We start from the raw sequence: 15,037 nt of genomic DNA, 5'->3' as shown, positions 1-15,037 counted from the left end.
GACAGAGAGATCCCGAAACTCGGAAAATCTAGTCTAGTAATTTATTATAATCCATAGCTGTGTTTCACTTCTATAAACGTTTTCGCATGAGCGGAACTATTTTCTACATGAGATCTTGCACACAGCGACTGTATCTCGTACACGAAACAAAACGATGTGGGATTATCGATGCTGGATTTTAGCGACCTTCTTGTCTTATTGTAGAATTTTATATATTTTCTCATACAGAAAATACATATCAGTTCTTTCGTTATAAAATAGAAAAAAAGTGAGTTTGTGTTGAAATTAATTATTATTGAGTTTCGATATTTTATAGAATAAAGTATAGTAATAATTAATTTTCAGAGAGAATTGCGTTTTACAAATAATAAAAATAATACATTCTCTCTCTCTAATCGGAATATACATAGTATGTGGATCAAAATGTCTTTTAAAATCCAGCTTGCGATTTTCTCGATTATGCAGCTGAAAATGATCGACCATCGTCGCGCTAGCACAAATTTTGCGATCTCCTCAAAGAATTATTCCTGAGGAACAATCACCTTGATCCGATAATTAAGGACATTCTTTTCGAGAATGACTCAAGGCGTTAATAAATGCAATCGTAGAGTTTAACGTAGTATAAGACATTCGTGTAATTCGTCAAGTTTACAAAAATTGTATCGGATGAGCTGTTTTTCTCTCTCTTTAAAGAGAAACTTTAGTAAATCGATCGAGTGAATTAAAGAAAAGATGCGATGATGTGATGACAAGTATAGAGGAACTTTTTCCTCAGGGACTCTGTCCCTCCACATCTTCGTTCATCTAACTCTGTTCGTGCATCCCCGGAAACTCATATTTTTCTTTAGCCATTTTCTTTTTTCATCGCTTATTACATACAGATTAATATACAGATCTCTCTAATGAAACGCGCGCCGTCTTGGCGATCTTATCGTATAAGTACAAAGGACAAAATATCGAAGCCGTGAAAAATCTCTTCTCTCATTTCCAAGTATCTTTATTAAAATTTTCTACTAATAAATAAATAATATAAATTTCTATTTTCTTTTCTTTACGAGTATTTTTTAGTAATGCCTTTTTTAACTTGGAATATAATTTTCCAAGTATGTATAACTTTAGTTTGTTATTGGTTCTCTTTCAGATATGCGCAGAATTCAGAGATATTTCGACACTGTCACGATTTTAGAATAATTACTTTTTTGCATTAGGATTTAATTTACGGAATGTAACTTTGATTGCGATTAAGTACTATGTACAACGAATTGTGTAATTGTTTTTTGTAAGTTATTGTAATATTTATCGTGACTTTTTTGTATTTTATATTTAATATCGAACGAGATAAACAAAGAAATGTGAATTTGCAGAAGTATTAATACATTAGTTCATCTCAAATATTACATCATAAATTAAACGCGTAATTCTTTGATAACGAGGTTTAAAAGCATAATGATGTTAGCAAACAAAATATACAATAAATATAATTTACATCTTATTCTTGTATTTATCGAGAACGTCTATTAAATCGAGTTTGTTTAAAAATGTTCTATCTCGCACACAATGCATACAGTGATTGATATTTTCCAATTGAGTAATTACTCTGATCTCCGAAATATATTTTTATGCAAAAAAATTATTTTGTTTTTATTTTAATAAATAAAAATTATTTTATTTATCTTATCAAAAATTGTATTATATAAAGGTTCGAATTATAAACGTTATTTAAGATCGGTATTATCTAGGATTAAAAGGATCACGGAGACTGGATTGTCCATCACTGAATTATACGAGAGATCATCGAATAAATTTTATTGTAACAATAAAGTATATGACTCATCAGGATGATATATACATGACGTAAATCACAAGCGCGCGCGAGGCGAATTTATTCACGTAATGAAGAAGAGCGATAGTAGAGAGAAAAATATACATATTGCACGAATAAGGTGAGACTTTCACTTAATTACAATGTGAGTGTAAACTAATTATGTTCGTTGTGTATCGAATAAATGTTAAAAATTGAAATACTTGTACATTTTATTGCAATCTTCGTCGGCAAATAAGATAAAACGATCTATAATGTGGCACGTGTAAAAAAAAGAATAATTCAGATCTGGCTAGCAAAATAATAAATACAGCCGAGAAACAAAATTATCTATTTCTCACGAATTGCACGCTACCCATTTTTTATCAATACAGGCTTTTTCATATTATAGAACAACTTTGTGAGAGACGTAACAAAATATAAATAAAAATATATATATATACATACATGCCTAAGCCACAAAAGTCTATTTAGTGTATTAAAATAGTATGCACGAATATTTCACCAATTAAAGCGAATAAAATAGTTAAAGATATAAAGTGCTGTTATACATATGTTTATCTAACTTCGATTTTTTCCCAATAAAATCGAATATTATGTCATGCTAAGGATTGAAGATTTTAGTGTGTATTGGATGAATTAATATCATGTAAATTAAGTGTTTAATCAAATGCGTGACAAGTAATTACAAAAGATATATATATTTTATTAGCCCTTCCTTTAGTTTCCTAGATGTACGTGTATGCATATATAAACTTTTGTGGCTGAGCATATAAGAAATCTCACAGGTATTTATCTTAAGAAAACACATTTAGTCATCTTGAAGGAGACTCAACGGGTCCTCGACGATCTTCTCAGCCGTTTTCTTCAAGTCCCTAGTGACCAATTTCTTCATGGCTGATCTTGAACTCGGCGCGCTCATCTTCGCATTCGTCTTCGAGTCTGTCGACATAGATGACTGCTTGCCGAAGATATGATCGTCGTTGTCGTCGTCCTCATCATCTGACGCAAACAGGGACTTGACAACTTTCTTAGGAACAACTTTTCTCGCGGCGGAAAGATCGACATCGTCGTCGACCTTTCCGCCAGAAGGAAAAGCGTTGCACGCCACGTCACCAAAGATATCTTTCAAGTTCGAGTTCTTGGCTTGAGAATCAGCGAGATCGTGTTTGGGCTCCGAGAACGATGTGCTATCCGATTTCTGTGATTGGCCGGACGATTCGACAAACAGATTGGAATCGTCGTCATCGTCGTCGTCAAAAATGTTCTTCTTTCGTCCAGCTTGAACAGAATTTAATTTTTGGCTGTCTTGCTTTGTTTTGCCGGATGCGCTGCCGAAAAGACTATCGTCCTCGTTATGTACATCATCATCGTCGCCAAAGAGACTGATCTTTGTGTCTCGCAACGATTTTTTCACCGTTTTCTTTAACGGCGCCGCGGAAAACAGGTCGCCGCCCGCATCATCATCCGCGAATAGATCCAGGGTCTTCTTTTTGCTCGGCTCGCTCGATTTTCTTGCTAAACCACTAAAAAACAAACTATCGTCCGATTCGGAAAACAGCAATCCTTTGCTTTTCTCCGGCGACGGCGTCTTCGTGACGAATGCGAACAACTGACTAGGATCTTTCAGTGGATCGTGGCTGCTGTCGCGCAGAGGATCGCTCGGTTCTTCGCTGGATTCTCTACTCACTTCATCTCGCTCTTCGTTGAATGTACGCTTATCATCCCTCTTCTTGGCGTTCTTCAAGGTGTCCGATTTGGTATTGACATCCGATCCCGTTAATTCGCTAGAATCTTGTTTAGGACTTTTCTTATTCTCCGCGTTCATATCGATATCGACGATCTTTCTAATCACAGTATCGATTAGAGGTTTGACAGCAACAGGTGTTCTGTCAGACTGTCCGTCGTCAATCGGCGAAAGTATCGGTGCCCTACCGAACAACGTATCCTCCCTTTGCGGATCTTCCGGCAGATCTGGCGGCACATCGAACAGATCTTCTTCGTCAGTGGATGGCGACAATAGAGTGTTCTTGTTCACACTCATCGAGCTCTCCTTGCTAATGCTACCCAGCTCAGACTTGTCATCTGTGGAAGAAGGATCGATTGTCGAGCGTTGAGCATTGTTGGCGGTCAAACGATCAGTTGCGCTAATTGCCGGAGCGGCGGACAAATCTTTGGTAGACGATAAGGTACTAGTGTGGCTTTCGTCCAAAGAGTTATCGTTGTCTGCATTGTCGACCGTATCGAAATCAATGCCGCTGTGTCGCAATGCGGACTTCCGGGCGTGCCGGCTCTGAGGACGGCGTTTTGCTTGAATCCTTACTCGGCTCTAAAAAATAAAATTAACGCGATAGTAATGAAGATAAAGATATAAATTATTCATAATATCCCGAATAAAGAGGCGCGTCTTTATTAGTATTAGTAAAAATAAGATAGGTTAAAAAAAATATACTTTAAAATTCCATTGAACGTTAAAAGCTACTCTTCTTCCTTTTATTCCAAGAAATTTTCGTGAAATATTGTGCAAAACTTAACGAATGAATAAATTCGTTTATGTTTCAATTTAATAAGTACCTTGGACGCGGTAGTAGACAATGTTTCTACTTGAGCCAGATCGTCGAAGTTTATAGCCACTTCCACATTGCTGGTGGTGGAGATTGTTGTCGAATAAGAAGACTCCTTGCACGCGCTACCTTCTGTAAAAATAATTTCTTAAATTATTTCAAAATTCAATCTTTTAATTAACTTAATAAATATTCAAAACGCAAAACGCAAAACATTAAAATTACATTACAAGTAGATATCTTGTTAAACGATAATCACCCGACACACTAGGAGGCGAAACGTATCCACCGACACCCTGATCTCCATTGTCTCTATCCACAATATCTTCGTCTTCATCCGTCTTGTCCTCGCTTTTCCTCCATAACGGCGGTGCATCCATCGGCGAGAGTATTTTCAAGTCGCCCATCTTTCCCATTAGATTCTTTATCTTACCAGACACCGATTTTCGGTGAACTTGTTGGCCGTTCTGTTCTTCGGATGGCGGCGAAGAAGTCGTCCAAATGCTCAATGTTTTCGGCGGTGAATTCTTCTTTGTCCTGCCATCTTCGTCAGTTTTGGAGGACGTTTCTCCGATTTCAGCTTTATTCTTTTCCTCGTTTATATCACTCTTTGCGACGATATTTTTGGATTCCGTAGTCGTCTTGATATCACGATTTAAACTTGAAGATTCCGAATCTTTATTTTGCTCAGAAAGTTTTTGCACCTTCTCGATGATATCTTTCTTGACTTTTTCTTTGGATTCAGGTTTCGATCGATCGTCCTCGCGCGGCACTGCGTCCTTTTTGCCGAACAGATCGTCGTAATCGTCATTCTCAAACAGAAGGCTATGGGTTTTCGTCGTTTTCGAAAACAGTTCACCCGTATAATCCGAAGAATCATCTTTGCTCTTCTTTTCAACTTCCACACTAGAAACATTTTTGGAGACGTCGATTTTTGGTTCAACTGATGCATCTTTCTCTATCGAGGAGCGTCTCTTATCGCTCGCCTTGATTGACAGAAACAAATCATCCTCGTCCTCGAAGAGAACATCAGTCTTACGGTCGCTCTTCGGTTTCATTGGTTTCGCGCCGCTGAACAAGTCGCCGTCGTCGCCGTCGTCGTCGTCGTCGAAAAGACTGATCCTCTTGGACTCCATTTTGTTTTGTAAATTATCTAGCAATTTACAATTAGAAAAAAAACAATGAAGTCTTGTCGTGTCAAAATAAAATGTCATTCGAAGAATCATAGGAATCAAAATACGCTCTATACTTACCGACGTTATTGCTCTTCGACGTTGCTGAATATTGTTCCCGGCCGCGACTATCGAACAAATCGTTCGAAGCCGATCTTGATTTTGATGCAACGTCGAATATATCAATGTCTGGTGCGTCCTTGCTGCCGAATATGTTATCGTCGTTGAACAGGCCGCCACTCTTCGGAGTTGCCTTGGCCGTCCTGTCGCTTGACGATACCGCGGCGAGAAAATCCGTGCTCTTTTGCGATCTGGAACCAGAGCTCGCGGCGGAAAAGAGCTCGTCGCCGGAATCGGAATCGTCAAAGAGCAATGAGATCTTCGATTTTGGCGCTCGTCTCGAGTCTGACTTAGTGGGCAACGGCGGCGGCCCGAAAAGACCGTCGTTCTCGAATACGTCGTCCTGCAGCAAAGACGAGTTGTCCTGCTGCTCCTGTCGTGATTGCTGCTGTTGATTATTGCTGTTGCTGTTAGCGTTCGCCGGGTTGGCGGGATAGCGTGTTTGCGCCGCGAAGAGGCTGTCACTGGTAACACGTTCGCGGTAGATCTCCTCGGATTTGAGCCTCGTTGAACTCATCTCCGGCTGGAAATTCATCCTGAGGAAAGAAGAAGCTTGAGTATTTTCAATTACCTTGCGAACCGCTGAACGAAAGCGGTAAATATTTATCTTTCAACTAGAACCAGAGAAATAAATATAAGATATAAATAATAATAATAATAAAAATATAATTTAATAAGCCTGCCTGAAATTATAAAAATTTTTATCTTACATGTATATAAAAGACAGTACGATCAATAGATCGGTATTAGTGCGGTGTGCGATCAAATCTCTCGCCACATTGGTAAAATAAAAGTATTCGCGCCAATGAAAATTCATCTTAGCTCAAAAATTCGTCGTCCAAACTCTAGCGATGGTCGAGTATCGCGATAAATGATGATCTATGACCTACATAGATATACTATGATATTTGATGTTAAGAATAATATGCACGATACGACATATTGCGAATGATTGATGAAGCATCTTTATAAAATAAGTAATTTTATCGCGGAATAATTCAATTCTACTTTTTAAAGCAAACTATTTTGCGGATATTTAATTTAGTTGTTTAGTCTAGTGATCTGTATATTTATAAGCTATTCCGATTTCTCACGTCACTCCTTCGACAAAATTCGAAAGAAAGACGAGGATTCAATTATGTAAATATTAGATTAGCTTAATAGATTCTCGCTAAAAATTGTCTTATAAATATGGATAATTAATTATGCCTGTTTGTCGATTAGGTACTTGACACAATTCCCGAATGTGTTTTTGACTCAAAACAATGCAATGCTAGCGATTGTTTTTTTGTCGTAAAAATAAGATACAATATAAATATGTAAAAATCCTCGTTACGTCTCTCTATAACTTAAATGTAATCCAGGAAAGATCAACGGGAGAATCTTGCCTTCATTATATGTCAAGGCAAGCCGAATACTCGATTATGCATCCAATTAGTAGAAATCGAAAAAAGAATCCTCCTTTTTACTTGCAAAGACTTCTGACGTGTAAGAGCTCGAACATAAACATCCGCGAATTATAATTGACGTTTAACACGTTGTTTGAAACGAAGCGCGATAGACACGCTCAGCGATGACAAGAATGGGACTGTAACGTGCTCGGATAAGTCATCATTGATTAACGCTGACTGGCGTTATTTCATTGATTTGACACTTTCCTTTTTTTCTCTTATCCTGTTGCTAAGTCTCCGCGCGCGCAATAATGCGCGTTTTGCATCAGTGCCGGAGATGGGATACGAGAGATGTTCTCCTAGAGGTCACACAACACTGTATACGAAAGGAGGGAGAAGCTATATATAAGAGCTGGATGAGTATTTTAGCCTGATTGTTGACTCTCCCCTTCCTGATACCTTTCTAAGCAAGGAAGAAGACGATGAAGGGTCGTCTGGTCCGTTGCGCGATCTTGTTGATGGTATGCGTGTTCGCGCACGCTGTGCATTTGCCAGGTAAGTTTGCGTAACTTAGCGATTAGAAGAGTATATTTCTGAAAGGAAGAGATGCAGATACCACGGAATTGTAAACACGTAGTAGAACGGCTTAAGATCTTGCTAACAATTATATATATTGAAAGCGAGAGACTCTCTGTCTTTTGAACGCCGCGTAAACACGAGGTCCCCGCGTCCTTATTTCGATGACAGATTATATATTTTTGGCGCAAAATAAATAATTATCCCAAAAACGAATGCTAGGGCTAATGATACTTCCAGCGCATGAATGGAATTTCTCTACGATACGATTTTATTTACGTAGACGGCTGTCCGTTTGAAGGCGAGACTCTAAGTGTGGGTCAACACACTCGGCGATGTTTACGGATCACTTGTCACGCGGAGGGTAAAATGACAATGCTCGGGTGAGTCCAAGTCTTATTTCTCAAATTAATCCTGCTTAAAATATCTCCTCGCTACATCTGATGCAGCTAGATACGAGATTTCGTGTATTCCGAAAAAAAAAAATCTTTAATTATACTTGATTAATACTTGATGCTTTCGATTGTTTAATTTTCTATTCAAAAAAAGCCGGCGATTACATAAGAATCCTTTGATAACCGGTTATCCCGACCTTCGAGCTGCAATGCAAATCGACTTTTACGGAATGTGCAATAATGATAATTAATACACGATTGATCATCCAAATTCTAAATTAAAAAAAAAAAAAAGAACAATCGGAAAAGTCTGTTTGAGATTTTGATTGAATAATGTCGTTTCTCGTGTAACGTTGAATGATTAATTTGTCAAAGCTTTCGAATCCGCAAAATCAGTTATGAGAAAGAATTATTTATAGTTTCACATATGTGACATTTCCACTCTATTTGCGACGTAGAGAAAGTACATGATTTCTGGGGCACGATACATTTGCCAACAAATCAAAGAGACTATGGTTTACTTTAATTATACTGCAACAAGATAATACTCTATGAAAAGAGCGAAATATCTTGTTTTATTTAACATTTACAAATTTCACATCTTTCTCTTCTGTGACACAATAGATTCGATATAATAATATTCTCGATATCTCTATTCAATAATAAAAAAAAATTTTCTCTACAAAATTTTATTTTCTGATCTCGTTGAATTTAAATATTAAATTATTATTTATTATTTTGTTTCTTTTTAGATGTCCCTTAGCTCACTGTCCGGAAGGAAAGCAAGTGGATTATCGCGACACGGACTTCAGCAAACCTTATCCAGATTGCTGCGAAAGACCGATTTGTAAGGAGGAAAAGTAAAGAAATTAGGACACTCTACCAAATATATATATTTCCGTAAAATAAAAATATCCCTCTCGTCTGAATCTAAAAAAACGCAAGATCCACCACTTTCTTCGCTTGCCTGTTATTTATCGCAACTGGATATAAATCCAGATGTCTTACGCACGCGATAACGCCAAAACCGAATTTATCTACTTGCGTCCTGGTGCTTCTCGTCGCTCATACTATTTTTAGTTTGCATCACCGTCGCATTTCACGATTCTTTACATGCGATTTCTGCGCGCGACGAGAAAACGCAAAAACACTCTCCTCTCTTCACTCACTCATATATTCCGCAAAGCTAAATAAAAAACTTCCAAAACAGCATTAAAAAACTCAAATAAATGCCATTTTCGCCCGAATCCTCGCTTGCCCGTAAAATTTCGCGAAATTAACGAGAAGCTGTAGCGTCTTTGAAAGAAAAAAGAAAATGTTCTTTTCTCGAAAAGAAAGTGATATTTATTTCGTGAATAAATTCGGCTTTAATTCAAATCAATTGGAAAGTATATCGACTTTATATCGTTTATATTTTCTCTACTTGCCTTCCATTTTTTCGGAGTTGACAGAGAGCAGTTTCTCGAGCAACAGTTTGCAGACTGATGTTCTGCAAAAAAAAACTGAATATTCTTTTCCCTATCACTTCGGACCGAGTCACTAAAATTTTTGTACTCGGTCGTCGTCACATTTCTCGAGATTAGGCGATGAGAGAGTCAACAACTGGCGATAGGCAACGCATATTCAGTCGTACTGAAGAAGCTCGCCTTGGACGCTCGCGCGGTATTTACTCGCCGCGCGGCAGCGCGCGTAATAGAACGTAACGTAAGACGAGTGACTAATGTTTGGGTCATCGATTCAATGACACTGTAAAGTACTTGGCATGTGTGTAAATCCCAGGAGAGAAAGAAAAAGAGAAAATGGGCTGGCACGCATATCCGATTTACCGATATGAGGAGAACCGAGAGACTAGAATATCTAAATAAATATTCCTCGGAAATCAAACAGCTTCAGGTACGATTGACCTCGACGACGATTCTCATTCCGCATGCATTCTGGATGCAACGTTAGCGTCCATGAATACGGAATAAAGCCGCAATCTCTTTGTTTTAGACGCTGACCTCGTCAAACGTCGGTATCATGTGTCATCGTATACGTTTCCGCAAAATGCAACTCGAGATTCTCAAATAATCGTTTAGTTCAACATTTGATGCGAGTAAACGCGCGCGCGATCGATGGTATGTGTATGTGCTTTATACATATATTTAATTTAAGAAATAGAGTTTTAATATCTACGATTTAATTGAAAAGTTTATCGCGATAGCAATTACTTTAATATGTGATGCATTTATAGCGAATTGATTAATCAAGTTTCGTTTCAAATAAAGAAGAAACAATCCTTCAACGCAATTTAACTGAAAAAAATGTTTATAAAATGCTCTAGAAAATTATTAAAAAGAAAAGAATATGACAACTTACCACAAACCCGACCCGACAGTGTTATCGATGCTAGACGGTTGCATATATATTCCGCTGCTGTTGTTGACGTTTTCGACGAGTACGTTCTCCGCGGAATTTTCGGCCGGCGTGATCTGCAAACGGCGGTTCGCGATCGCAGTGTTATCATTTGAAATGTCTCTCTCTGCGGACGCTGGCTCGGCGTTGCTTTTTGTCGCACTATCACAATTTCCTGACACATCGCTATCGGACGACGAGCCGGATGATTCCTGCCGTCGTTGCATTATTCGACTCGATAGTTTGCTCTCGATGTCCGACGATAAAACATTGCCGAGTATCGATTCCTGCAATTTATTTTAATCTCTATTAGTCAAGTATATGTTGATTTTATTGTGATATATAATTGCAAATTTAGTTTTTTTTTATCATCAGTGTAATAATGTAAAAATATTGATATATAACTGATTTTTTATGTAAAAAAATATAACGTGTAACTTTGGAAATTAAAATTAATTTAATTAAATTGCAAAAAGATTTATATTCTGGAAAGTTATGTTATTCGAATATAGATATCAATAATGTCAAAAAGATTACGTACAAATCATACCGACAGCTTACTTTTTTACTCGATTCCTGAATCGTATTTGTAGGATTATCCCCAGTTTTATGAGATTCCTTCTTGGGGCTTTCGAACAGATTCGCAACATCGTTTTCATCATCGTTGAACAGACCCGAGGCGTTGATATTGGATTCCGGCGTGCTGGTGGCGATGTTACCGGTAGTCCCCATGACGTTCAAAAATCCCTTTGCTGCGGGGCGAATATTATCACCGATGGTGGGTTCTTTCGTGCGTTTCTTGATGATATTCCTGGATGAGAAAATATCTGAGTCTTCGTCTGAATCGGCATCGGCAAATAAATCATCGATTGCCGATTTTGGCTTCGTTGCTGAAAGCACAGACGAATTAAAAAAAATTAATCTATTATGAAGGGTTTCATAAAAATAAAAGTACTTACAAACTATATTAATCGGTGGTGGTACGTCAATACTGGGTGGTATAATATTGTTACTCTTGTAAGATTTAATCGACTTCTCTTTCCACAGGTTTGCGGACACCTGATCATCAAAAAGACCCTTCTTGTTGCTGAACAAATTATCTGAACTATCATTAAACACATTTTCATCCTTCTCTGATGTAAATAAATCACCTGATAAAGAGATCATTGTCAAACCGTGTAAATATTCATAATTTTTATTTTGTTTATTTGTGATAAAGATTGTGAAATGCGTGTACTTTTAAATCGATTGATCGACGATTCATTGGTTTCATCCACAACGACAGGATTCTGCGCTTGGCGAACAGTGCCTAATCGTTTGGCCAACTCTTCTGCAAAACTGGGCTCCGTTTCATTAGACGTCTGCAATAGAAAACAATATATAAACTCGTCTGAAAAGTTTTAGAAGGTAAAAATATAATAGAGAAATTTTTTCACACATGATCCATCGATTACCTTTGATACATTATTAGGTGTGACGGACTCCGAGGCAGAATTTAAATTATTCTGAGAAATCGTATCCGCCTTGTTGTTGATGTAAGGTACATTACTTGAATCATTATAGTTGTCCGAATCGCTAGAGGACGATGACAATCTCGCTATATTTATATCCGGATTATGTCGACTGTTAAACATCTTTTGCACACTCGCGTCCTCCTTCTCGCTTTCCGATTCTTCCCTTTCTTCGTCGGCTTGTTCGGATTCGCTGCTGCTGCTCTCTAAACCTATCTTATTCGACGCCATCCACTTGTCGGACCCAATAACGTATGGTAGGGGTCGATCTTGGTAAGGATCATTGGGCCCAACAATGACACTGTAAACCGATCATATTTTAGAATGAAAGAAATTTCATATATATGACAATGAAAATAACAGCATCCAGTGATATACCTGAATACTACTGCACCGCCTTCATCTTCCTCTTCGCTGTCGCTACAAGCCACATCCATTACTTTGTACTTTTCATCCATTATATTTAAACCTTGCTTAACACTCTCACTTATGCTGGCTAGAAGATTCTCTGGTACTAAATCCTGACTATTCACATTCTCATGAAAATTAAGAAAAAATAATTTTATTTGGATGATTTTTCACAGATATTTATCGAAGAGTAGTATTTATCATAAAGTACATTACATATTGAAATGTATTAAAAAATATTAATTCCTTGAAACACACATATACTTACTTCTTGTTTCTCAGAATTTTCCTTAATTTCTATGTCATCTTCCTGAACACGACTTTCAATAAATTGAGTATTGGCTAAAGCCAAAGATGTATTAGTAACATTGTCAACTAATATCCCTGTTTCTTTTAATTGTGTCGTTAATGTGTCTAAAGCAGCTTGAGTTTTGTCGGCTCTAGACATCAGATTCTAGAATTTTGTACAAAATAATAATGTCTGTGTGCCATCGAGTATAAGTGTCGCAAAATAAACTATACCTCAGAAAATTGTTGAAGATGCTTGAGAAGTCCAACATCACCCGCCAGACTCCACTCCCTCCTCTTTTTCCTCATCTCTTCCGTGGTCCAGGGATAATCCCATGATTTGTCTATGCCGTTCGACGGTTCCTGTCACAATGAAATAATCGATCAAAAAATATTTCATTATGTTTATTTCTTGTTACAATCAAAAATCTAAAAAAAGAAAAAAACAACCATTACCAAATACTGAATGCAATATGTATCAACACCAAGTATATATATACTGATGTATTAATATTAAACTCAGTTCAATTAGAAAAAAAAGACGATTTTTCGATCAAAATTGTGCAAATAAAAAAAAGAAACTACGCAATCGGACTGATCTCGAATTGAATATAGTTTCTGAAAATCACATATAACACGTTCCTTTATTTATACCTGCTAACCTATAAGCGAGAGCAAATGTCATCGTTTATTGGAATATTTCACTCACCATGTCGAGCAACTTGTGCCCGCGTCCAATACACGGAGAAAGCGACGAAACTTTCCCTCTAGCGATCACATTTAAACAGATTAGCGAAAGAAAACTATGCCTGAACTTTCTTTATCGAAATTCGCACTGTACGAGAGAAAAAAAAAATAGAGGAACGCCCGCACTGCGAGCGGATTATCGGAGTAATGTCAGAAGCGCTGTCAGAAGTCGGCGCCAAGGGCGGATGATAATCTCATCATATATAAACACATTTCCATCTTGCGATATATATATTGTATATATACAGCGTGAATGTAAACAATAATATCTTTTTCTCATCCGCGACATAAAGAAAAAGAAAATTTATCTACACGAAGGATATGATATAGATATATTATTCACACATTATAACCCCTGCTATTGGATATCCCAATATATATGTAAAATAAAGATATTTTCATTAAATTGATTGCTTTCGCTCTTACACTACATTTTGTACATACATACACAGTCATTTTTATTATTATTATACAATAATAATATATACAGGCATTTTATTATGTATATATATATAATATATATATCAGTTATCGGACGCAATCGCTCGCGCTGTTACAATATATATATTTTGCGCACATACTCATATACTTGTGTTTATATTATTATACAATAAACGCAGACATTTTTTATTACGTATATATAATACATATATCGGGTATCGAACGCAATCCCTTTCGCTGTTACACTATACACGCATATTTTATAAGTAATAAAACTGTTCTTCTTATCTCTTTCTGAGTAAATCGTAAAAAGATAAGAAGTATAAATAAAATTTATCCTCGGTGTCGCTGTTCAAATAAAAAAAGAAGAGAAAAGAAACATTCGATTTATCTAATCGTTATATATATATGTGTGTACCTGTAACCGCCGCGTCGTGGAGCGAGGGAGAGGGACGAGGCATTTATTTTGTTCCGTGTTCCGGGGAAAACGCGATGGAACGAGCGGAAGCGGACCGCGAGCGGCGCCGCCGTCGACGGAGTCGCACGCAATCGCCCTCCGCCGGATTGTTTGTCAATATCCTCCTCCTCCTCCTCCTCCTCCTCCTTCTCCTCTTAGCCGTCGAGGGTACGCGCTTCGAGTACGCCCCGTCGCTCGCCAGCACGGTCGTCGGCGACCTCGGCTGGCAGCAGCAACGGCGTCACAGCACGGTGTGAACAAGTTCACCTTCCTCGCTTCTCTCTCTATCTCTCTATCTCTCTCTCTCGACGGTCGCGATCCCCGGGATCCCCGCGATTTTTCCGCTCGTCGTCGCCGACCGACGCTGGAATGCACGAACGAATCCTACGGATACTCGTCGTGTGCGTGCAGTAATACACACACACACATATATACGCATCATATACATATATGCACGTGCATCATATACGCGCGACAATGCGTCGACCGAGTCCATCTGTTTCCCCGTTGAGAGGATGCGTTGCCGTCCCGTAACCGCGTCACCGGCGTGACTCCGGAATCGAAGTCGCTCGCTTTGGAGGAAGCAAGCGCCGAGATAGCGCGGAGTATTTCCTCTTGGGAGAAGCGCGACGGACTTATAACGAATTCGGCATCGGACACGCGCTGATTCCGCTCTGGTACATAATACATATCAGACGAGAGTGCGTCCAAGTTGATGCGGAGCGGCACGTTATTGGGACGTTACGACGCT

General features: G+C 38.1%; 2 protein-coding genes and 1 long non-coding RNA gene across 3 annotated transcripts in view; 2 read left to right on the top strand and 1 right to left on the bottom strand.

The window, feature by feature from the left end:
• Positions 1 to 1,790: 1,790 nt before the first annotated feature.
• Positions 1,791 to 15,037, bottom strand: part of LOC115238725 (WASH complex subunit 2-like) — a 20,937-nt gene continuing 7,690 nt past the window's right edge. The window contains exons 11-23 of the mRNA XM_029812772.1: positions 13,351 to 13,455; positions 12,876 to 13,004; positions 12,622 to 12,807; positions 12,324 to 12,481; positions 11,889 to 12,246; positions 11,672 to 11,795; positions 11,394 to 11,585; positions 10,996 to 11,324; positions 10,399 to 10,721; positions 5,640 to 6,214; positions 4,646 to 5,539; positions 4,397 to 4,518; positions 1,791 to 4,151 (exon numbers count right to left, since the gene is read on the bottom strand). Of these exons, the coding sequence (XP_029668632.1) occupies positions 2,634 to 4,151; positions 4,397 to 4,518; positions 4,646 to 5,539; positions 5,640 to 6,214; positions 10,399 to 10,721; positions 10,996 to 11,324; positions 11,394 to 11,585; positions 11,672 to 11,795; positions 11,889 to 12,246; positions 12,324 to 12,481; positions 12,622 to 12,807; positions 12,876 to 13,004; positions 13,351 to 13,455 (5,013 nt within the window). The 3' untranslated portion in view covers positions 1,791 to 2,633. The remainder of the gene's footprint in view (positions 4,152 to 4,396; positions 4,519 to 4,645; positions 5,540 to 5,639; positions 6,215 to 10,398; positions 10,722 to 10,995; positions 11,325 to 11,393; positions 11,586 to 11,671; positions 11,796 to 11,888; positions 12,247 to 12,323; positions 12,482 to 12,621; positions 12,808 to 12,875; positions 13,005 to 13,350; positions 13,456 to 15,037) is intronic.
• LOC115238697 lies at positions 7,285 to 9,351 on the top strand. The gene is made up of 3 exons (XM_029812737.1): positions 7,285 to 7,624; positions 7,929 to 8,028; positions 8,793 to 9,351. The coding sequence occupies exons 1-3, from the start codon at positions 7,552 to 7,554 to the stop codon at positions 8,902 to 8,904; spliced, it is 285 nt and encodes a 94-aa protein (XP_029668597.1). The 5' UTR covers positions 7,285 to 7,551; the 3' UTR covers positions 8,905 to 9,351.
• Positions 9,468 to 10,356, top strand: LOC115238699. Its single transcript, XR_003884531.1, has 2 exons — positions 9,468 to 9,933; positions 10,033 to 10,356. It is a non-coding gene; the product is annotated as an uncharacterized LOC115238699 (long non-coding RNA).

Source organism: Formica exsecta, unplaced genomic scaffold (assembly GCF_003651465.1).
Source record: "Formica exsecta isolate Colony F162 unplaced genomic scaffold, ASM365146v1 scaffold353, whole genome shotgun sequence".
Lineage (NCBI taxonomy): Eukaryota > Metazoa > Arthropoda > Insecta > Hymenoptera > Formicidae > Formica > Formica exsecta.
This window is presented reverse-complemented; position numbering and strand designations above follow the sequence as displayed.